This window comes from Hibiscus syriacus, unplaced genomic scaffold, assembly GCF_006381635.1.
Source record: "Hibiscus syriacus cultivar Baekdansim isolate YM2019G1 unplaced genomic scaffold, ASM638163v2 tig00111983_pilon, whole genome shotgun sequence".
Lineage (NCBI taxonomy): Eukaryota > Viridiplantae > Streptophyta > Magnoliopsida > Malvales > Malvaceae > Hibiscus > Hibiscus syriacus.
Window position 1 is genome coordinate 709,904 of NW_024063228.1, and position 24,771 is coordinate 734,674.

Here is a 24,771-nt window from a genome sequence, read left to right on the forward strand (position 1 = left end):
AGTGGAAAAAAAGGTTCAATTAACTTATAACATCAAATTTAATTGGTATAGATGATATATAATGCCTCTAATAAAACTATTATTACTTTAGTCCACGTGTAATTTCGAATTACATACTAATCATATTTTATAATTACATTTAGACCATATTTAATTTTTCAATTTATCAAACATAGAGAGACAGGCGGCATAGGTGGACGTATTTAAACAGGCACCAGAAAAATCCCAAACCATAAAGCAGCCCCGTGAAGTTCTTGAAATTGATTTCTTCTACTTCAAAACAAAAGTTCTTTCCTTTTCACCATTTGAAGTTAGAGATGCAACTCAGAGGCTAAACTTAAGGAAGTTTTATTATGAAGTAAACAATTGATGACATGAGATACCTCATTTCTCGATCACACGCTTCGCACCATCTAAAGTATTCCGGAGCAGCATTGCGACTGTCATTGGGCCAACGCCACCAGGAACAGGTGTTATCCATCCGGCAACCTTTGACGCTTCTTCGAAATCCACATCTCCCACTAACCTGTACCCGGACTTCTTCCTTGGGTCATCAACGGCATTGGTTCCAACATCGATAACTGCAGCACCGGGTTTGATCCAACTGCCTTTGACCTGGAAGTAAATCAGAATACTTAAGAGATGGACAGATCATTACGGAACAACCAAAGCAAACAATTGTTTGATTCAACAGCAAAGCAAACAATTAAGGTTCCCTTTCATTCACAGTTTTAGAGAAGGTTTTAACATGGATATTTGATGTCTTGCAGTGCTTCGAGTGAAGTGTTTTCTTGTGTTTAATAATCATGTCATATTGTAAAAGGACCAACACTATAATCGCCAAAATTACATAAAAACTAAATCTGAAAACTAAAATCCGAAGGGAGAAGTGAAGCAAGGATGAATTAATGACCATGCTAGGCTAGAACAGAAGGCTTTAAAATGTTTCTATAACTAAAATCAAAATACTCGGTTACCATCCTAGCTTGTCCTGCTGCAGCAATAACAATGTCAGCTTCACGAACAAGCCTTTCGGGATCCGGGGTACGTGAATGAACAATGCTAACAGTTGCATCAGCCTTGAGCAGCAACAAAGAAACGGGCAATCCAACAATGTTACTTCGACCCACCACAACAGCATTTTTTCCCTTTATGCTTACACCACTCCGAGATAGCAGCTCAAGGCACCCCTGTAGGAAATAGGGAAAACTGTCAAAAACACAACATAGCAAAAGAACAAGGGTACATCATCATTACAACATTCAAAAGCGTCGTAAGATTGCCTTGGGTGTACAAGGCTGAAAAAGGGGTTCTCGGCCTTTCATCGCAAGTTTGCCGATATTCATAGGGTGAAAACCATCTACATCCTTCTCAAGGCTGATTTCACCCAAAACTTTCTCTTCATTTATATGCTTTGGCAAGGGAAGCTGAACCAATATGCCTATTAATTCAACAAAAAGTACATAATTAAAAACAAATATAGAAAGGAAACCTCCATATAAGCAAATGAGCTGCAAATTGCAATAAAGCTAAGTTTTTAAATTCCCCACCAATCAACAAATAATCTCTTAGTTTTGTAATATTGATTACTGCAACATTAACGAACCGTGTACATCAGGATTTGCATTTAGCTCGTGAACTTTGCTGATTAATTCGGATTCGGGTATTTCCTCGGGGAGATTAACATCAAAAGATTTAATCCCAACTTCAGCACAGGCTTTTCTCTTCATTATCACATAGCTTTGAGAATCTTTCCTATTCCCAACAATTACCACGGCCAGGCCTGGCACCTAATTTGAATAGTATTAAACCTTTTCGATTTAGCTATAATTGAAATGAAATTTACGAAATCAAAATCGATGACGACTAGCTTTTAGAGAAAAGAGGGGAAAGGAAAATAAGGGAGATGGTATTCGTTACCTTGCCGTATTTCTGGGAAAGATGACGGGTCTCGTCGGCGATTTCAGATCTGATTGTCTGAGCGATGGCTTTGCCGTCGATAATGGTGGCTTTATGATCAGATTGCGACGCCATTTTGGGATGGAATATGAGCGGGATAAGATTTGCATCAAGGACTTGTGAAAGACTTCAATAAAATAAACTCGTCGCTACCACTTTGGTCGAGGCACGCAGCTACTGACACGTGGCACTTCGGATTTTGTCTCTTGTCTTGTGCAGGATGTAGATCAGGATGACCCGCCCTTTAATTTTTTTTATTTATTTTTTACATTGCAATTATATACTTAGAATCAATAGGGAGAACAAATGTAATTAGATAAAATTTATTTTTTACAAATTAAGATTTAATAATTAATTAAAATACAATTCAAAAAAAAAAATCATTGAAAATATTTTAAAAAATAAAAATTTTAGAAACTTAAGGAATCAAATGGAAATTTTTAAAAATTTAGGATTCTATCAATATTTGTTAGCTAAAATGTGAAAGTTTTCAGTATAGCATGTAATTTTGAATAAATATAATTAAAATATTATATCTGTAAATTGCATAGCCTGAGATTAGGGATTGAAAAAAAAATTGAACCCGTTGGGGAAAATCGAATTAAACGAGTCGGGTTCGAGGATGATAAACGGGAACAGAGATAGGGAAAAATTAAATTTTTTAAATAGGGACGAGTTTGGTAATCCCCACCCCGATTATCCGAATATCCGACTCGATACCCGGTCCAATAAATATTAAAAATAATTATTATATATATATATATAATATTAATAAATTTAATTTAAATTAAAAAATATAAAAATGAGATTAGGATTTAAGAGAACACATCTTGACCTACTCGTCATTTTTCATGCGGCTGCTCTCAAGTCTTGCTTCGCCGATCTTCACATTCCATGCTCTGTTGTTGGTGACTTCACTTCGCCGGCCGATCTTCCTTTAAATAACCGTTTATGTTAAACGGGGATACTCGTTTTCTCGCGTTTTTTTTCGATTACTCGATGGAGATCCCCGTTTAAATTCCCGCGATTTTTTAAGCGTAGACGGGTATAAATTTTTTAAACTGGAACGGAGACAAGGGGACCAATCCCTGACCCGAAACCGCCCCGTTGCCATCCCTACCTGAGATCAAGCTCTCTAATAATATGGGCATTTCCTGGATTATCCGTAGTAGTCCAACGATCAAATGGACACTCTTAGGCGTTCAAAGAATCAAAACAATAGATATACATATCAGTTAGGTTAAAATCGAATTAAACAATTCGATTATTGAAATCTATTTGATCAAAAAATGATTTATTTAAAAAAAATCAATTATCAATTAATTAATCGAATTATTCAAAAAATATATATTGTGTAATTATTCCCAACAACAATATGGTATGTCTTAAATTTATGATTTTTTTGAAAAAAATAGTATGGGTTATTATAAGATCGTATATATTCAAAATATTTATTAGTCATTTACAATACACATGCTATGTAGAAACAGTTTTTCGAATCCAAAATTTATAAGAAAATATATAATCTATTACATGATAAAATGCACCCATTTTCTATTTTTAGTACCTAATTATTTACTGCAATAACTATGAGGAACTTTGATTTCTTAAATCTTAGGTATATAGGGAATCAAGCAAGCTGAGTTTTCTCGAAGTGATGTAATTGGAGAAGAGACAAATAAAGGTGGGTACTTGTCTAGATTTTATAAATCATTGTCTAGCAAGAGGGTCCCAAAAAATACCAGCACCATGTTATCATTTCATCTTTGACAATAGTAGATCAAGTACTAATCCTTTTCTTTATTGATTAAATGCATTGGAAACCAAGTTATCATCTTATGATTCAAACATGTTTTTTTTTTCGAGGGCTTCGATTGCTAAATCTGCTGAAGTTTAGGTTATAATCTATTTGAACTTACAAAATGTTCAGGGGCAAAACTTTCGAGATAATGTTCTCGAATTTTTTATTTAACGATATAACGTACTCCCAAGATTAATTGCTCAAATAGGGTGAAATTCATAGTGTTGGCCGTAGGTCGCCATGCCTTCTGGACGACCTTTCAGGCATCCGATGCCATCCGACCGAGGCCATCCGAACGAGCTATGCGAGGGCATCCAAGGGCAACCGAGCGAGCTTTGCGAGGGAATCCGAGGGCAACCGAGCGAGGGTAGGTCGCCCGGAGTGCATGGCGACCTACAAGGTCGCCCGGGGTGCATGGCGACCTACATCGCTCGGTAGCCCGGATTCCCTCGCATAGCTCGCTCGGTTGCCCTCGGATGCCCTCACATAGCTCGTTCGGTTGGCCTCGGATGCTCTCGGATGCTTTCGGATGGCCTCGGTCGAATAAACAAGAAACATGTATGACTAAATTATAATTAAACATAAATACTAAACCGTGGCTAAAATAACATGTTTACAAATTTCATGGCCAATTTCGAAAATTAAGGAAAATATATAAAACACATGAAATCAGTGATTAAAATGAAATAACTAAAAATATTATGATCAAAATGAAGCATACACAAACTTGACAAAATAAACAACTAGTGACTAAAATATAATTATTAAATTATACATGCCTGAAACAAAACATTAAAAATGTCACTAAATGATTAAACAAATAGATTACAAAGCATAGGGGACCGAAAATGCTATTATCTCCTAAATATTAAAACACACGTATGAGAGTGTAAAGTTGTGAGGACCAAATTTGCATTTAACCCAAACAATTATTGTTTGATTGTTTCTCCCATGGATCACCTGGCGACCTTCATTGGTCGCCCAGAACACCCGGCGACCTTCATTCGAACTGTAGCAAACACCCTATCTCAACAATTAATTGTTGGAATGCGTTATCTCGTGAATTTTTTTTTCTCACAACATTATCTCGTAAATTCAGCCAATGTTCAGGATTAATTATTAGCTAGACTCGATCGAGTAGGTATCTTTAAAAAGCAAATAATAAAAGTTTACTAATATTCCACAATGGACTTGCATGTTCTTTATTTCGGGAGAAGTGGGAACCTACTAAAGTCCCTTAGTGTTGAAAGCAAAAGACATTCATTACAGTACAAAAATGTTTTAGCCAAAAGAGCATACAGAAAATAGATATCTTCAAGCATTTCTTCATATGTGGGAAAATGAGACCAAACATTAACAAAATTCTTAATTTATAAAGTAAGAAAAAGGAGGGGAAGTGAGAGATATTTAGGCCCTACAATACCCCTTAAATAGTGCTTAATAACGAAACCCTAAAAAAAAGATATGACAGACAACGTACGTAAAGACAACCTAATAACTATAACACCCTTCAAACCCCAATAAAAGGTAAAGACAGCTTTGTTGTTTCACATGATTGAGCAGCCACTTTCATCATCATCGTAGTGGTAGTAGTAATAATCTTCACTGAATTTATCGTTCGGATCACACGGTGGAGCCGTTGGCACGTAATGCATGGTAGGGGCTGCATAATATGAAGAGGTTGAGCTAGGGCAAGTGGTGTGATAATTACTTACCCCACAAAATGGAGAGCCGTAGAGCAAAGGTGTCTGAGGGTACATTGGATGATTCGGATCGATTGATGCATCGGGTCGGGCGTGGTCGCCACTGGGTGGTGTATCGGTCTTGGGACCAGGGTTGCCTTTTTGGCCTTTCTTTTTCTTCTTTTTATTACCTACATTAGTACTTTGGGAGGGGTCGGATTCCTCGCTTTTGCCTCCCATTTGGTCCCCTGCTGGATGCTGTTTATCTCTGGCAGAGCCTTTAGCAGCAGCGGCACCGCCGTTTTTGGAAGCGGCTGGTTTGGTCTTCTCACCTGAATTATTATTCTTTGGGTCATGGTTATCATCACCACCGGCTTCTGCTCCACAGTCTTTTTGTTTGTCATTGTTATTAGTTTTGCCGGGCTTTTTGTCATTCTTTTCAGGCTTTAATTCCGGCCAAAGCTCGACGTGTTTTCCCGACTTGGTGAGTCTCTTGATGAGCGTTTCTGCATCCACGCTGCTAGTGACCGTCACCTTGTGGTGTTCAGAATCTATCTTCGTCTCATAAACGCCTGAAGAAACCAAAAAATACATAATATACAGTGAAACAGAATCTCCATTTTCTATCAATTAGAAACAGTAACGCGTAAACACATTTTAGCTAGCAATATGAGCAACACACACGTACGTACCATCAATGGCTTGAAGAACTTTCTTGACTTTCTTCTTGCAGCCTTCACAATGGATGAGGACTTTCAAAACCCATGTCTACAAAATTGTGAAGGAGCCAACAACTTTAGAAACATGAAGTGCACCAGAAATGAGCAAATGAAGAAATATATATATGTCTGACCTTATATTTCAGTGCTCCTCCTACAGCATCTTCATTGGCAGCTTTAGTAGCCATCTCTGAAAGGAGTGTTGAGAGAAGGGGAGGCAACGTCTTTACAGAGGAAAATATTAACTAGATTTTAAGGAGGGGAATTCGGCTAAAAAAGTAGTGTGCAGTGTTAAAATTCTGTGTGATGCTCGAATAACGCACGAGCTTAACGACACCACCGAACACTTTAATTAACAAAACCACACTTTTCATTAATAATTATTTTACGATGTTTTAAATAAGTACTTTTTCAAAATAATAAAACATTTATAATTAATTAAAAAAAATATTCCGACTGAATAATATCAGATTTGATAAACCAATTACCACTGTTTTAACCTTAAGTCATCTTAATCAACACTGGGTAATAATCAGCAACCATTTTGCCTTTGCTCTTGTTTCAGCTGTGATCAAACTCATCGCCTGTCCCTTTTTAGCAGCTGCCCGAAAACATCAAGACCAACAAAGAGGTATAGCAGAAACCTCACATTACAGGGCTGTCTTAGGCGGCAGCTTGTCGGCGAACACTACAGAAATAATGCACAACAAGAATGTTTATTATCATTAAAAGTCGATCATCCAAATCTCAAAGGAAGAAGTCAATAAATCTTATGGCAGCAACAGCCTTGATGTTGTATACGGCCGCACTGAAGGGGACTTGTAGCAGGAGTGGACCACTCATAATAATGCATAAAAATGGATAAAGTCACATTGCTAAAAGTATTAGTATTCAACTTGGCCAAAGGCAGTCAATTATGAAGCATATTAAACCTGGGAACTGGGAAGTATATAACTCAATTAAGGAATTCCACGGATAATAAATTAAAGTAGAGAACAATCAAATCATAAAACACGGCAATAAAATATGTAATGGTCGAGTATGCTTATTCACGTATTAACAAATGAATCAGGATCCATTATGAACCCGGGAAGGGCACACGAGGATATAAGGAACTTACAGAATCATTCCTAGATAGTAATCCACAACCAACGATACACATGCATGAGTTATTACCAACTAAAACATCAGTGCCCCCGGAGATTTAGGGAACCAAGCAAGCTTAAATATTTTTCCACTACCATAAACGGAATCTCTTCAACCTGGTGTGATCCCAGTAAGCCTGCAGTAGCAACAAGAAGGTACCTACTTCAATGATCCTAAAATAATGAAAAGGAAAAAGACACAAATTCCATATCTCCATTATGCCAATCCTAAGAAGCAACTTCCACTTTACATCAGAGGTCTTTGGTCTCAATAAAGATATAGTCAGATTCACATCCAAAGTATTATATGGTTACTCATACAGAAAAAATTTGAAGACATTGAAAGCAACTCTTAGTTTCATGGTATAAAATGCATTCCATCGTACCAAAAGGCACTTCAATATCTAACAATAAGCAATCAAGAATACAATCTTTAAGTAAGAGATACAGTAGAGAATTCTTGTATATAGACTGACAACAAGATTAATTCATCTTATTTGCAGCCATTTAAAACTACAACAACATCACTTCCTTATCAAGAAAAGGCAAGAATCATAACCAATTTTAAACCACAAGATGATGGTGATTGTATTTGTGTTACCTACAAATTACTAAAAGATTTTCTTGACCACAAGAACACCTATTATCACACCAAGAAAAGCTGACAAGGCTCCATCCCTGGAAAGCCAGAATTCAGTCCACGTCAAGGGCCTTTTGACCCGAGACAGTACCTCACTGAACCTTTCCTGCAAATCCTGAAGTGATCCGCTGTTATCTATCACTATATCAGCTCGGTTCTTCTTCAAATCTAGAGACATCTGAGCATTTATCCTATTTCTGGCATCCTCCTCTGTTGAGTTATCTCTTTCCATAAGTCGTCGAAGCTGTGTTTCAGGATCAACCCATACAAGAACGATGGGTTTTGTCCACTTATCCAACTTGGCCTCAAACAACAAAGGAATGTCAAGAACAATCACCTTATGACCTTTTATCCAGAGCTTTAAAATTTCTAAAAAGATGCCAGAAGAAATATAGGGAGCCAATAACCTACAAGAAGAAAATTAACCAAATTTGGGAATCAATATGATCTGCAATAAACAATTTAAATGACGATGATGATACGTAATCAACCATCCGTCCATATTATCTCCGGGTCTAACATTTCTAGCACTTAGCCTAGGTGAAATGAAACGTCAATGTAATAGAATTTGACCTGCACGAGTTAAGGATCAGAAGACAACATAGCTTCCATTTACCGTTAAATTGTTAAAAATAAATCTCCTAGGAGCTCATGATCTTGAATTGCTATGACGTCAGCGCCATACTTGAGAAAATCATGTTATAAGACCATCTTAAAGAAGACAAGAATTTTACACCACAAATGCCATTAAAATCTGCATCGTGAAGGTAAAATCCCAACCTCTAGAACTAGTAAGCAACCAAAATAAATATAATAGAAGAGGAACTTATGGAAAATGTACCGATTGAGGAGTTGACGTTTAGCGGCATCAGAGAATACGATTCGGCCCAATTTCAAACGATCAACATGGCCATCATCTTGTAAAATGTCCGGCCCAAACGCCTCCGCCACCTTTTTGTACCCGCCGGAACCCTTCTTCAAGGCATCCTGCAAAAAAAAAAAAAAACTAGTAGTACCATTTTCTAATTGTAATTCCATCGAACAGTTGATGGGCAAAAGCAAAAAGCAAAACGAGTAGAGAGTACGCGAGCAATGACATCTGCATCGACGACTGGGACATTGTTGTTCTTGAACATGGAAGAGACCGTACTCTTCCCCGATGCAATCCCTCCGGTTAGCCCAACCATCCTCATTTTCACTCTCTGCTTCAGATCACTCGCTTTGACCAACCCCCTGTTTCCTTCACTGCTTACCTTACCTACTTTGTGAAAATTAAAAAACAATTAATAAAGTGGCATGTATATATATATATATATATATGATAAAAGAAGTTGTACTGAATACCTATCATAGGAAAACGAAACCCTACCGTTTGAACCAATTCCACTAACAAGTTTTTATGTCCAGAGTAAACCAATTCATTATCAATGAACTTTTTTTTTTGGAGAGAAAGGAAGAAAAAATATTTAGTAAAATTATATAATAGTAAGAAAATATTTAGTAAAATTATATAATAGTAAAAAAATTCAAAATAGAAAAAAAAACTAAAAATATCAGTGGATTACTTTTGAAGTTTTTCAAATATTATTCTCCTTTGATTTCCAAATTTTAAAATTATTTTAATTTTAAAATAATTTAATAATTTTACAGGTTTAAAATTTAACTTTTTTTATATTTATTTTTAGAATTAGAACTAAATTCTTAAACTTTATATAAACAGAAAGCTAAACTTGTAAATGTCTAGAGAACTGATAAAATCTATAACTTTGCGGTATAATGTTATTAAATAAACTATGATTAAATTGATAAAATTTAAGGTCAATCACATCATATATTATTAAAATTTGATCGTTAATTTATTTTATATCATTAATTTTTTAATTTTATCAATTATAATACTAAATTTCAAACTTGTATTTAATTATATCATTGTAGCTTAAAGCATTAATAAGACGATGACATAATTAACAATTGGTGACATATTTGTCATACTATAACGATATTATATTTATTATATTCTTTCAAAAATATATCATTTTAGTGTGATTGTTACGTCGACAATCATTAGCTATGTCACCATCTTATTACATGTTCAACAATATTGTGACATAATTGTAATTAAACTGTAATGTTGATGGTTAAGTTTATAAGATTTTTAATTTAGTTATCAAAGTAAAACACATCTATTCTGTTGGAGATACAAAAAATCGGATTTGTAATATTTTATTATAAATCTATTTATTATATAATAATATAAATTTTAATTATATTTTAAAAATAAACCGACTTTAACCTTTGAAGTTTGAACTACACTTTTTTATATATATAAAACTTAAATTTTAGAAGAAAAAATATTAAATTCCTTAGCATCTCAACAATTATTGATAAAGATATACTCCTTATTACTTTTTTTTCTTTTCTTAGATATTCATCCACTAAGGTGCAAAAATGTGATATATTAATCGCACTCGTGTAGTACAACACAAATGTAACTATACATTTAATTATCAGGATTATTATCTATTACATTTAATTCAATTAACATCTTTATAAAATAAAATAATGAAAATTACAAATACTAAAATTATTTGGGAAGGAAAGGGCAGTAGTAAATTGAAATATAGATATTATAGATGAGATAGAGCACAAATGTGGCATAAAGAGATAAACAAGAGAAAAAGGCCCTAAAGCATCAAATCAATCAATCTTTCACATGGAAGATTGAAGAATACGCTACACTGAAACCAAAATGCAACATATTACAACGCTGCCATTATTCATTAAACACATTACTAATATAGCATAGGTAAATGCCAAAAGTTTTTCTACTGCTTTTGCATCGCGAGGACCTTGGACCACGCCGGCCTAGCGGTGATCTCCTTTACCCAAGCGTTAACATGTGGCCGCGATTCCAGCAGCTTCTTCGCCGACGTGGCCAACAAACATTGAATGTTGGGGAGATGATACAGATCGGCCAAGGTGAAGTAATCGGAAGCCAAGTACCTTGACTGACTCAACCGAGTCTCGTACACATCAAGAACTTTCCCCAGCTTAGTCTCGTTTTCCTCCACTTTAGCGGCGTCGGTAGCCGTTCCGAAAAATGGCTTGTAAAACAGTTCCCAGGCCAACGTTGAAGATGGAGAATTGAACTGCTGGGCTTCCACTTCCTGCCACAATGTTAAGACTGCTGCTTCCTTGTTGGAGCCAGGGATCAACAGTTGGGTCCCTTTGTCGGCGTATTCATGGGCGACGTAGTGGGTGATTGCTCTTGATTCTGCATTTCAAACGATGGTTTTAGCTATAAACGGTAGTGAAATTGAAAACTAAATCTGGGTTTGGGTCATGAAACTGTACCGAAGAGCTTCAAATCCCCGTCTTCAAAAGCTGGAACTTGACCGAACGGCTGTGTGAATGATGGGAAAAATTAGTTTCTGGGAAAGAATGGATGAAAAGATTAAAAAGATCTGTGATACTTACGTTGAGGGCAAGGAAGTTGTCGGATTTATGTTCACCGGCTGCCATGTTTATAGAAACAAACTGAAAATCAACTCCTTTCTCGTAAAGGCATGCAAGCACCCTCTGAGTAGCTGTGGACAAAGGGCTTCCATGGACTTTGATGGCTGCCATTGTTTTTGGTGAAGACGACGACTCTAACTTGTTCAAGTATTCAGTATTGTTTGTGGGTTTTTGAGGAGAGAATGCTATATGCGTTAAATATATAAAACGGGGAAGGAGGAGGCATCTTTCCGTCATTCTCGAACGTTCCAATATAATTAAATCAAAAAAGTAAATTATCTCCTTTAAAAAATTGGATTCTTATTCCATTTCAGATTTGAATAAATTAAATATCATTTTAAGAAATAAATTATTAAAATATGTTTTATATTTATAAAAATTGAACATAAATTTAAATTTTAAATTTATTGATATTTTTATAATCTCATAATTAAATTAAAATTTGATTGTTTGTTAATTTAATTAAACATTAAAATTTTAAACAAAAAACAATATTTTAATAAATAAAATTATAATTTTTCGTAAAATCCGTTAATTTTATTAAAAATATTTTTTTTTAAAACTACAAAGAAAGTTTATGACCACAACCATAAACAAAACACATAATAAATATATTTTCTTATAATAGCACAAGAAATTAGACACTTAAAATCACGTAAATATCATACAAGAAAAATATTTAAAAAAAAAAAACTTAATCAAAGAAACTCAAACAATATATATACGAACATATCTGACAACATCGACAAATGACCTATCAAAAGAGATTAAGGTATTGAAAAACTACCGATAAACTGTAAATCAGGGTTGAGCAAAGTGAAAAAATTATATGTGAATGCAAATCTAGTATCCAAATTCAATCCAATTGTCCGAAACATGGAAGATCAACATGATAACAAATCAACGACATCTTGATTAGTCATAACGATATTAAATCTAACCTAGAGAAAAATAACAAATGAAAATTTATGAATAGACAAAGGAAAACATGTCATAAATGCATATTAAAAAATAAAGAAAACAAAAGACTAGCGACGACTAGGGAAAAATGGCCTAACGATGTTGAGAAAAAAATGGTTGAGTTGTACCGTTGAAATTTTTGGCTTTTATTGCTAGGTAAAGTATACAAATAGTCTTATGATTATAGGTTGTTATGTTATTAAGTATTTTAATTATTAAAAGTTATAAAATGATCTCTTTATTATAGGGTGTTACCTTGTTGAGTCCCTCGACTATTGAAGATTATAACATAGTCACTCGACTATTCATATATTCTAAAGTCATTATTTTATGTTAAAAAATTGATTACCGTCAGAGTTGGACGTTAATATGTTAACTGAGATATAATAAAATAATATTTTAATGATGTCTATCGGCACTGACATTACTTTTGAGTATTGGCTCGACGATTCAAGTACTAACTGAACAACATAATGTAAGACGAAATCTTTCAATTTCTTATTTTACTATGTTCAACTTTATGTATTCCTTTATCCGTAGAGTACATTGAATGTACATAAATGGCTATAGCAGAGTTTCTGTTATTCGTATTAACAGCTATTCTAGGAGGAATGTTTTTATGCGGTGCTATTTTTTCGTTCGGTGCTATAAGAGGGTCCTTTTTTTATTTTCAATAATATTTTTATTAATGTTCCCGTTTCCATTTAAATTTAAAAGAAGTAACTTTATTGGTATGATCCATGGTTTAACCTTATACGCATTATATAGCAGCATAAATTCTGGGAAGAACCAAAGCTCCAGATTCGATGAGACTTGATCCACAAAATATAACTCAAACATTTATGTGATCATATTTTATCATATCTCAGTGAGCAAGTTAATATCCAGCTTAGACGATCGCCAATTTTTTTAACGAAAAATGACGAGTTTATAACATATGAATTATCGAGTGACTATTTTGTAATTTTTAATAGTCGAAAGATTCAACAAAACAACACCTTATAATTAGATTATCATCTTCTAGATTGAGATTGCTCTGGAGGTCTGATCAAAGGGCTGAATATATTCAGACACCAATTTAAAATACGATTCATAATTTATAAAACATAAACAAAACGGAAGTATGGGATATTTACATTCTTGGAAAGGAAAGCTGGCTGTTTATGTTCACCATTTTGGAGATTGACAGGGACGACCTCAAATACTGCACCATACCTTTAAAAAAAACTGCACCATACCTTTAAAAAAACTGCACATGAATTCCTGACATATCTAAACCATCATTATATATATTACAATTTTTATTAGTCAACGTTAGTAGGGGTTGCATGCAATGAATAAAGAATCTGAGAAATTCGAAGTTAAATCAAATACTATTGTTTTTTAATGATTAATAAGGTATAGCACATGCAAAACCAAACCAGCAGAATACAAAGTCAAAGCAACAAAAGCTTCACGCTTACAATGTCACTTCTTATTCTAGTCTTCCAAGCTGAGATGATCACTTATTTAATACGATAAAATCAAAGCAACAAAATCAATATTTGATCAATATTTAATACAAAGTCAAATATTTAATAGATCTTTATTCTATTGATATAAAATAATTTAACAAGATCAATATTTGATCGTAACTCTATCCCTAAATATAAATATTATAAACAAAATAATAACAGTCCATATTACTTTAGTTTATTATACGGAAATAGAGTAGCACATGCAATCAACATACATATCAAAAGAAACAAAAGCTGGTTGACGCTTACATATCGCTTTCTTATAATTAAAACTGTGGTAATCACTTATTCAATAACTTAAGCTTTTCCAAAGCCATGAAAGTTATATAGATTTAGCTAACTCAATGGTTGGGGAGGAATAATCATATAACGCTCGTATGTTGTCAATGTCCTGTCGGGTAAGCTTCCTTTTGATAGTTCCAACCACGAGTATAGGATACATGACTGAAGTTGGATCGTCGGTATGCTGAAGGCCGAGAGTGTGTCCTATTTCATGCAGGGCTCCAGATTGCATGTCCACTTCGACGTCCCCCGCAGGATCAGAACCATTCGTGTGGTCAATATCAAGCAAAAGCATCCCGCCAGGTGGATATATACCCAAACCATAATTCGTGTAGTCTAGTGTAGTGAAGTTAATTTTAATATCAGAGTCCTCGCCTGGGGAAATCCTTTGGAAATTAAAATTAGGGACAGCAGCTTCCCATTCCTTGAATGATTCACCGATGGCAAAGTATATGTCTTGAGGATCAACGCCAAACGGCATTTCAATACCTGACAAGAAACCGTAGGTCAGCGGGAAGTGATCCCATCTCCGACTGTAAAGTTTGTGGTTACCATCCGAATGGAAAGTTGGTAGACTGATGTCGTCTGGGCTACCGATGCTTCTCCTCCAGTCCGGCGGAGATTCGAATTTCACGATTCTAGACTTAACTACAAAAGGTTGCAGCAAAAGGAGCAAAAGAAATGTTCCGACGAGCTCATGGGGAATTTTATCTGCCATTGGTGGAAGTACGTAAGATGAACTATTGTTGTGTGCTTTTTGATGTTTGCCTTGCCTCCTATTTATACCAAAAATTAATATCTGAATTTGCTATCACTATAAATGTAATCAGGTACACGAATTTAATACACAATAAATTCAGATCAGATGGTAGCATACCAAGTCCACAAAATTAGATCAGATAAGATGATAGCATGGCAAGTTCATGGCTATTACAATAAACAATTATCGACAGGAAATAAGATTTTTAATATATTAAATATGATGTTAAAAAAAGATATATATTCGTATTCACATGTTAAAACAATTATCGGGTTTAACAACGTTACATGTGCACGAGTTTTAACTACAATTATTCAATAAATAAAAAATATAAAGGTTATACTTGAACATTTATAAATGTATTATAATGTTATGAGAAATGACTTTACATGGTAGAAAGGGTAAATCTAATGATTTTTCATTATAATTAATATGTAATCTATGTGAGATTTGTTGCTAATGCAACAAAAAAAATTGGCATTGGTTGAATATTAACTTTTATAAGTATATAAATATAATATTTCTATTTTTATTCATTAAATTATTAGAGTCAAAAACCATATATAGTTCATAGTTATTATAATAAACAATTATTGATGAGAAATAAAATTTTCAAATTATTAAATATGATATGATACAGAATCGACACAATTATTCTACAACTATCAAATACACTAAATAATGCGACTTATAGGAAAAGAGGGAGAGATTACAGGAAGGAGAACCGTGGGAAGAAGATTATATGGCCAAAGAAACAGAGGAAAACATATATCTATTTATAATTGTAAGTCTTCAGAAAGCTGCCTCTGGCTTCAAGAAGCTGTGATATTCCAACTGCGTCATTTCACCACCATTCACCGGATCAAATTGGCATCGGTAAAAGCTGTGCATTATATTCAATCAATTAACCCTTTTAGACACTTATACTTTAATATCACAGCAAAGATGTTAAGTAAAAATGAACAAAAAGGAAAAGGGCCCAAGTCAATCTAATGTCATGTACGTATTAAGTGCATGTAACAATTCCTACATCTGTATCATATTGGTTTTTATTGTGTTGTGTTTGTATTATCTTGTGATCGTGTTGTTTTTTACAATTGCTGCATAGAGGCGGAAGATAATTTCACCAGCTCAAGGTGAACCATCTTGATGACAACTTCCCTAGATGATTCAAGGAAACTTCCCAAGAATATACTCGTGGAATATTTACAAATTATGTTCTAACAGATAACCCAAGGAAACTAGTGGAGTCTCACAATTTCCTATGAAGTTGTGGACGACAACTCCTATGTCCAGGGGTATTGAGTTAATTATCAATAATCCTGCTAAGTAACCTAATACTTCCCAAAGTTGGTCCTAAATGCGAGCTTATCGATTTATCAGCATATTCAAATTCAACATAAAAGAGAAACAACAAAAAATTGTATACCGAATTACTGATGATTGTTCTAACCAATTTTCTTTTATTCCACTATCGGTATTTGTATTTTCCATACCTTCCATCAATGCCAAGAATTACCACCGTATTCTTTTGGTGACCGAAGGCAACAATGTACTGAGAACCTTCAACCAAGCGGAACTGAGCCACTGACCATTCTGAGCTGAAGTACTTCGGTAACACCCCTGCATGTGGAAAACATGTTCAAATGATGATGGTAAACTCCCCAAAATAAAAATTTTCAAACAACTAATCTTTAGACATGATAGGCACAATCTAATTTAACTCACATCCTATTGAAGAACCAGTTTCTCTTATGCCTGAAGTATGAGATTAACTCTCCCATATGCAAAAAACCACTTTAGATGTTCATCATAGTCGCTGAAATTTTTTGAAGACAACCTCAAATATGTATTTTCTAGAGCGAAAACAGAAACAAATTTGTTTAATGCTGTTAGAATGCTATTTCACAGACTAGGTGTACTTATCATTGAACTGAATTAGTATTTTCACAGACTAGGCAATTGACATGGATGTTTTCGTTCCATGATAGATAGCTTCTATTAATATAATTTAGTAGAGGGAAGCGTGAGCATTTGCATAATCTAATCCTAGGTAGAGAAAGTGGAATAGATCAATCATGTCATTTTTCACAGTTATCCATTGTCTTTAGACACAGAGACATTCACCTTTGATAAAAGAAAGAGACGAATGGGGTGATGCAACAGGCTCTGTTGCACTTCGTGACTGGGTAGTAGCAGGAGATGCAGCATTAAGTTTAAGGCCGAAAACATGGACGGTGCCTTTGTCACTCGAAACTGCTAACCACTGGGCATTTGAAGAGAATGCCAAACTATAAATTTCAGCTCTATCTGCACCCCTCCTTACCTACATTGATATTCAAGAGAACTTTCAGAATATCAGAATCAGAACATGTGAGATAATATCATGTTTAATTATCAATGCTAAACAGAATCACAAGACCATAAAAACCACCACAGTGAACATCAACTGCAAGTAGAAAATTCAAAAGAAAGCCAACATTCATACAGTGCCAGATGATAGTGCGATTGAAAAGGCCATAGGAAAACAAAAGATCACAATGATGAACTGAAAATAGAACAGTGCTTAGAGCAATAAATCACATACCTCTTGCAGCAAGCTACCGTCAGCAGTTTTATAAATTCGAACCAGCGTCCCTTTCGTGCTCGAGGTTGCAAGCAACTGGCCATCCTGGGAGAGAGCAAAGCACGCAATTCTTGAATCATGAGCCATAATGAACTTAGTCCTCTTCGAGGCGTAATGCTCCACCCTAACTTGCCCCTTCTGCAATCCAGGGCAAACCAAAACCAATGATCCCGCCCCTTGAGACACCGCGCAGAGTCCCTTTGGATTCGCGATGGTTTCAATCTGGTGCAGCAGCTTCAAATCCACAAAATTGTAAACGAAAATCTTCTGCTCCAAAACGACAATGATTCGATCCCTCCGAAGTCGAACCGATCTTACTTCGGAACGAAAAGAAAGCTCGCTGATGCATCGGCTCTGGTGATCGTCCCAGATCATAACCTTATTCGGCGGGTACTGCGGATCGGATCCACCGCCAACGAGAGCCAAAATATTGCACCGGAAAAGCATCTCGACAACCCCGATGCCGCCACCGCGATCGAAATCACGGCGAAAGATCTCGCGGAACGGATCGCAATTGTAGATCCGGAAGCCATGATCAGTGCCGGCGGCGAAGCAACCATGATCCTGGTTGAAGGAGAGGTGGAGAAAAGACGGCAGTGGCACGGATGGAGCAAGCGACTGGGGCGGGTTCGAAAGCGCAGAATGAAAATTGGGGTCCGGTTCGGAAGAAGATTCCCGGTTGAGGTTAGATTGGTCGGAAGGGGAAAGGAAATTGGTGTTAGGGTTCGAGTTAGGGTAAGTTGAGAGGGTGGCCATTGGAGGTATCTAAGATGAAATTATGGGGACCGGTGACGACAAGGTAAAAAAAAAACTAAAAGCAATCAAAACAAAATTACGATGTTTTCCTTCTAGACGAAGAATATGAAGGACTGTTGTTGTGTCCTTTTTGAGGTTAACGGCGAAATAAAGAATAAGAAAGCAGTTGGAAAGAAGTTTCTCTAGGGTTTTATTAGATGCCACGTGTCTAATAAAAAGTGCCGGCTAGTTTCGCTTCGCGCCGACGCCAACTTCGTTAAAATATATAATTGTTTTTTCCCTCCATCAACTTCGATTATCAACTTTGATTACGATGGAGCTGACATGAAGTCACGTGCAGCAGTTTAATATATAAATAAAGAATGATGTCATTAAAAATATTATTATTTTTAATAAAATATTACTTAAAACATTATCTTCTTACTGAAAATATTATTATTGAACGTTTTAGTGGGTTTGATAATATATTCGATATAAAAAATGTTTTTAGTATATCTTTTTCTAACCATATTAAATAAGCATGATGATGGACTTCCCCCAATAATAATGCATTGTTAAAATCGTTAAATTCCGTCATAATTTCAACCACAAATATATTGTCAAAGCCATTCAAACATCCAAATTAATTTGTGCCTACTATCTATAGCTTTTTGAGAGTAATTATTAAAATTTATTTATTTTTTATTAAATTCATTGATGATATTTATCTTAATTTTTGTATGTTCAGATTTTAAAAAAAAATGTATTACTAGCATATTTATCTATTCTCAAAATTATTTTTGAATTCACTATTAAAATTAATGGCCCCTGACAGTTTAGTGCATGAAAAACTTAATTTAGCACATTTTACCTTATGAACCCATATGTTATTTTAATTAATTTAGGGTATTATAAAATAATACTACTTGTTTTAAAGGTTCTAGATTATTTGATAATAAAAGTTCAAATACTTTTACAGTTTCTAGTCTCAAACCTAAAATATTTAGAGATAATAATTATTCTTTTAATCACTAAATATTATGAAGACTTGCATTTATATACTCATAACGTATCAATGAATATTTGAACATATTACACTTTTAAAAATGATTAAAATTTAAATTTTAAAAAAATATTATCAAAAGGTACCACTATAAATTTAAACATAAATTATAAAATAAACGTGAACCATAATAAAAATAGCAATACAATACGACGGATAATACCACCAATTAGGACTATGATCAATGCTTAATGAAACAAGCTTAGCTAAGTGGTGTGCATCAAAAGTGAGGATAATATTATATGTAATAAGCAGCATTTGCATATGGATCACAACCTTCTTATGAATTACTTCGGAAATTATTACGTGATTAGAAAATTTAGTTTTGGTTTTTTGATTGTTAAGGATTATAGAATATATATTTGGCATTGATATATTCGATTCAGTTTGATTAAAGATTAATTCATTGGTATGTACTTTGACATTAATTTTTTGTTAAATATTGATAATTTTGAATTTGGTTTGTCTTTAGTAATTTATAACGTTATGAATTAAATGAATGTTTCATAATTTTTTTTGAAACAATCAAAACTTGAGTTTTCGATTTTTTATAGCACCATTTATGAAACCCTATATTGAGTTATTTTGGACGCTATAGTGCAATTAGAAATTCCAGTTTTGACCTTTGATTCTTATAGAAATATTAAATTTGAATATTGATATTTATTTTGAGACAACTTAATTAAAGCATTAAGTCTTTAAAGTGACCTCTATTGTGGAAAATATTTTAGTTTATGTACATGTACCTTAAGTTTTATTAGTATTGATAACCCAAAGGAAGATTAATAGTTGACATAATTGCATGTACAACTTTGGTAATAAGCATGTGATAATTATTTGGTCTGATGTGTGAGTAATAAATCGACCCAAATGAAGATTTTTGCTTTACATGTTCTTATTGTCAGTGTTTGGTTAACACATCAGATATCACTTAAGGTGAATATTTTGTCTAAAGATGAAATATTAATGGAGTTTTTGATATCTTGGGATGATGTTTAAGTGTATTCAAATTTAATATTATTTTGGTTATCTTTTACTTAAAAGATAAAATTAAGAGAAATTGATTTGTTCATAATATTTATATGGTTTTATTTATATTGTTCATGTAATATATGTATATATTCAATTCAGTTTGATCAAAATTTAAGTTTTGATTTTTGGTTATTAGAATTTATATATATATTGAGACAAATTAATTCATATTTTGGCTAGATCTAATATTTTGGTAGATTAGTTGAAACAAAATCCTGCCACCTCTTTTGTGTAGACTGATTTATTCAAAATATCAAGATGATTTTGTGTTTCTTGTAATTCATGCGTTTATAATTGACCCAAATGAAAATTAATATTTGGCCTGGATTTCAAGGGACATCTGTGGTAATAATATGTGACAATTATAAGGTATTTTATGTGAGCATTACACTAGTTCAAAGAATAGTCTATTGTTGGACATAACTTATTGTCAATGTTTGATTACTACAACAAGAGTATTGTTTATTGTTAATATTATTGTCCAAAGACTTGATATTGATGTAGTGTTTGGTATCTTATGATGAGAATTAGCCATTATTTTGAATTTATTTGTTTACTTAAGAATATTAATATGAGCTTTAATTTTATTTATGTTTTGTTCTATATTAAGCTAATTATTTACTTATTGCTATCACAATATCTATTATACATTTTATGCTCATGCTTAGGAAAATGAATCTCAAGGAATAAAAAGATGCACTTGCTTAAGGTTTTAGTTGTATGAACATAGACTTTGCACTAAGGAAATAACAATTTGCACCTCTCATGAGGGATAACATCCTTATTTGGTATAACGGATTTTGAGAGGTGAAATTTGTTCAAATTGCATAAGTGTAGTGGTCATGAAGCAACAACATTTTTGAAGCCTTTAAGGGCACATAATCTGAAAAGATTACTTAGGCCAATGTTTTCCTTGATGAAATTGAGAAATGTTTTCCTAAAAACAATAAGGTTTATATGACATTATTTTTTACTTCTTTGATAAAGTATAAGGGTCAAGGAAATATGGGGAGTGCATTATGGAGATGTTTTATATTGCTTTAAGTCTTAAGGCACTTAAGATCGAGTTTTTCTGAATAATTACTTGTTCTTGTGGTTTCAATAAATCTTCCTATAAAGTTTAATCAACTGAAAGGTTGAAGCATAATAAGTTTGAAAATATTATTTTTCATTTAGAGTTCAATCGCTATAAATACAGAGTTGATTATGTGTTTATAAGCATATTGGTACAAACTCATTATTGTGCGCTTATTAAAGAACTGTCATCCTAGGTCTCTCATGAGCACACTGCTCATGTGGATGTAATATTATTTAAGGATATTCAGTTTTAGTGGACGTTTGTAATTTAAATTTATGTTGGTTATAAACATAATTTCAGTTACTTCAGTTTCAGGATATTTATTTTAAGGTTATTTTCTCCATAAATAAAGATTGTTTTAGTTTATCCACACTATGGTTTTGGGAAAATTTGATCTCACTAAAGAGGACCAGTTGAAAATAGACATGTACGGTTCACATTGCATATAATTTCCATATTACGCTCCATGTTTGACTATGTCATTTGATTGTGTTTGTATACGTGCCCATTGATAGGTCTAATCATGATTGATATGACAAAGACCACTTTGGTCTTATATGGATATAGTTGATGGACGAGATTGTTATAGAATACCTATTGTATGATAACAAATTTTGAGCTCATAAGGTTATACATTTATCAGGAAACATATGTTGTCTAGTCATGATTGATATGACAAAGGCTACTTTGGTCTTATATGGATATAGTTGATGGACAAGATTGTTATAGAATACCTATTGCATGATAACAAATTTTGAGCTCATAAGGTTATACATTTATCAGGAAACATATGTTGCCTAAGTTGGAGATTGTTGGATTAGAATCCATAATTATGGGCACATATTTTTAATGTATATTATTATCATAAAATATGACATAAATTAAGTGGTCAATTATGTTATAAAGTCATAAGTTATTAGAAATGTCATTGAAATAAAAATGTAGATACTATTAAAGTTGTATTTATAATTCAATGAGTGACAGAGTTATAAGTACAAGCAATAATTTATTCTTAAATCAGCTATATAAAGGGGTTATTATCCCAAAAAAATAGATCATCTCTGTATTTTCTCTTATCCCTGTTAGAGAGTTTATATTTGAGAGAATTCTTTCTTGAAAGATCACAACCAATACAATTTTCAAGATTTCAACCTTTAGATAATCTCCAACAATGAATTCAGGTATGTTTCTGCAAATCTAATATTTTTTTATTGTTGATAATTTGACATGATTAAATCCTAGTTTGTATACATAATTATTACAGTTCGGTTATAACACAGGATACGCAGGGACAGCATTAGGAGTTTTCTCACCAAACCTGTACACAAAGTAGAGCTTACCTTTTACCTTGCCGATGGTTTCTTAACCGGGTACGTGGTATACTTAGCAGGGCTTCCTCTACCGGCGCTGTCGAGTAGATCCTTGATGGGAATTTGGGTTTCACCAATCTCTTTGTCACCACGAAAGGTGCGGCAACATACGAGCCAGGAAGTGATGAGCGGTGTATTTGTTTGAACAAGGGTTCCGTTGATGGTAAACAGCATGGGATGGTTCCACTTGGGGCTGGTGCCGCCGTCTTTGTGCAACGGTGTTATCTTCTCAGTGGTTGTGTCTCCGGTGATCTTAACGACGACGAATACGTCCATTTTAGAGAGGTGCTTCACCTTCTTGTGACCTTCTTGCAGAGACTACAGTAATCTCCAATGCTCTCATCTGCTCCATCGCTGATTTCTACTTTCCTCGGATGAGTGCTAGTAGATTTATAGAAGTTACTGACTAGGGAGCTTAGTTGACTTGAAGGATGAAATCAAACTCCTCCGTTTCTGATGATTGTTGCTTCATATGGTTTACAGTGGAATTTGTCAACACATGAAAACTCAACGATTCAATAAGTCAGACAAAGACAGCTAATGCCTGTCCAGATCGAAGCCCAAAGGCCACGAACCTCGCGTCGGTCCAGCAAAAAAACAATAGTAGTTTACATTTGAAATATCAATTTAGTTCTCGCTCTAAAAAGTTCAACTAATTTAACCTTCAACATTCCTATAGTATTTAAATTTATATATTGAACTTATTAAAACAATGATCAAATTGATATAATATATAATGTTCAAATTCAAAAATGAAAGGGACATCTAAAAAATGATTTTATTTTTTTAAAAAAAATTACGTGGTTAGAATTATATATAACTATTTTATTTTATTTTCATTTAAGGGTATGTAGTTATGAGAAGACATTCGAAAATGATGCAGGATAAGACGAAGAAAGTAGTTGAAGAGCAATCACAGAGATCTTGATGACGATGCAATTGAAGCAAAGCCGATTGATCATGACCACAAATGAGATACGGGAAGATTAAGCCAAGTATATCGGCTTTTTTGCGACAGAGCATCGCACGTTGCCGGTTTTCGGAGAAAACCGACAACCCAGTAATCCAAATTTATGAAACTGTAATTATAGATTTCATCACTTTACTTTAACCATATTCCCGTTTTGGTTACTAAATTTTAAAAAGTTTCAATTTGATCATTCTACTTCGACAAACGGTGTGATGACGTACACCGAAATAGCATCGTTTTAGATCTCTTAAAAAGATAGTACATGCCATCTTATCGCTTGTAATTTAACGATTGAATGACCAAAAGCAAAATAATTATAAAGTTGAATGATCAGAATGAAAGTTTTTAAAATTTAGTAACTAAAAGAATATGGTCAAGATTGAGTAGTAAAATTTGCAGTTTACCCTTGATTAAATCATTAGGGCCAGACATCTCTCCTCGTATTTATATGACAAATTTTCGATGACAGCCGATACTTCCACGTTAACATTTCACACACTTGTCATTTTGGATCCGAATATCCGTGTTTAAGCCCTTTTCCACACTAATTTCAAATCAATATTTTAATTGATTAAAGCACAATGCACTGACACCTGTTTTTTTTTATAAAAAAAATACTTTATTGAACTGGGGGAGGTATAACCTTCTGTATGCTGGAAAATAAAAATTACAATGTCAATATCTCATTGTATTAGGGTTATGAATGAAGAAGCAGGAACTCATGAGCAGGATGGTACAATGGATAAAGCTGAGTTAAGGAGAAGACGTTTAAATCTTAAATTCTAAATTCTAATTATGCTTGTTTTTGATGCAGATGGTATATACTGGCCAAAGTTTGTGATCGCTGTAGCAAGTGCAGCAATGATTTCAGGGACTTACTATAATCCAACAATCACTCACTTTGGGGCCGGTGTTT

At 33.8% G+C, this 24,771-nt stretch overlaps 7 protein-coding genes across 8 annotated transcripts; all 7 read right to left on the minus strand.

The window, feature by feature from the left end:
• Window positions 1–302: 302 nt before the first annotated feature.
• Window positions 303–2,088, minus strand: LOC120173787 (bifunctional protein FolD 2). Of its 2 annotated transcripts, none has more exons than XM_039180864.1 (5): window positions 1,921–2,088; window positions 1,607–1,790; window positions 1,284–1,441; window positions 978–1,190; window positions 303–615 (listed from the first exon to the last, which is right to left on the minus strand). In XM_039180864.1, the coding sequence occupies exons 1-5, from the start codon at window positions 2,032–2,034 to the stop codon at window positions 385–387; spliced, it is 900 nt and encodes a 299-aa protein (XP_039036795.1). In that variant the 5' UTR covers window positions 2,035–2,088; the 3' UTR covers window positions 303–384. The 2 variants fall into 2 exon arrangements, with proteins under 2 accessions (XP_039036795.1, XP_039036796.1); XM_039180865.1 differs by having other exon boundaries at window positions 1,607–1,820; window positions 1,921–2,036.
• Window positions 2,089–5,194: 3,106 nt separating this feature from the next.
• On the minus strand, window positions 5,195–6,386 carry LOC120173672 (heavy metal-associated isoprenylated plant protein 36-like). Its single transcript, XM_039180759.1, has 3 exons — window positions 6,296–6,386; window positions 6,135–6,210; window positions 5,195–6,014 (listed from the first exon to the last, which is right to left on the minus strand). The coding sequence occupies exons 1-3, from the start codon at window positions 6,347–6,349 to the stop codon at window positions 5,308–5,310; spliced, it is 837 nt and encodes a 278-aa protein (XP_039036690.1). The 5' UTR covers window positions 6,350–6,386; the 3' UTR covers window positions 5,195–5,307.
• A 1,276-nt stretch (window positions 6,387–7,662) lies between these two features.
• On the minus strand, window positions 7,663–9,106 carry LOC120173713 (dephospho-CoA kinase-like). Its single transcript, XM_039180798.1, has 3 exons — window positions 8,788–9,106; window positions 7,861–8,353; window positions 7,663–7,750 (listed from the first exon to the last, which is right to left on the minus strand). The coding sequence occupies exons 1-2, from the start codon at window positions 8,982–8,984 to the stop codon at window positions 7,918–7,920; spliced, it is 633 nt and encodes a 210-aa protein (XP_039036729.1). The 5' UTR covers window positions 8,985–9,106; the 3' UTR covers window positions 7,663–7,750; window positions 7,861–7,917.
• A 1,532-nt stretch (window positions 9,107–10,638) lies between these two features.
• On the minus strand, window positions 10,639–11,650 carry LOC120173712 (glutathione S-transferase PARB-like). The gene is made up of 3 exons (XM_039180797.1): window positions 11,424–11,650; window positions 11,301–11,349; window positions 10,639–11,220 (listed from the first exon to the last, which is right to left on the minus strand). Exons 1-3 carry the CDS (start codon window positions 11,571–11,573, stop codon window positions 10,772–10,774), a joined length of 648 nt encoding a protein of 215 aa, XP_039036728.1. The 5' UTR covers window positions 11,574–11,650; the 3' UTR covers window positions 10,639–10,771.
• Window positions 11,651–14,261: 2,611 nt separating this feature from the next.
• On the minus strand, window positions 14,262–14,939 carry LOC120173752 (metalloendoproteinase 1-MMP-like). The gene has a single exon (XM_039180824.1). The coding sequence runs from the start codon at window positions 14,937–14,939 to the stop codon at window positions 14,262–14,264; it is 678 nt and encodes a 225-aa protein (XP_039036755.1).
• A 704-nt stretch (window positions 14,940–15,643) lies between these two features.
• On the minus strand, window positions 15,644–18,459 carry LOC120173711 (autophagy-related protein 18a-like). The gene is made up of 4 exons (XM_039180796.1): window positions 17,569–18,459; window positions 17,109–17,307; window positions 16,478–16,604; window positions 15,644–15,864 (listed from the first exon to the last, which is right to left on the minus strand). Exons 1-4 carry the CDS (start codon window positions 18,361–18,363, stop codon window positions 15,774–15,776), a joined length of 1,212 nt encoding a protein of 403 aa, XP_039036727.1. The 5' UTR covers window positions 18,364–18,459; the 3' UTR covers window positions 15,644–15,773.
• Window positions 18,460–22,858: 4,399 nt separating this feature from the next.
• LOC120173753 (protein SRC2 homolog) lies at window positions 22,859–23,161 on the minus strand. Its single transcript, XM_039180825.1, has one exon. The coding sequence runs from the start codon at window positions 23,159–23,161 to the stop codon at window positions 22,859–22,861; it is 303 nt and encodes a 100-aa protein (XP_039036756.1).
• Window positions 23,162–24,771: the final 1,610 nt, after the last annotated feature.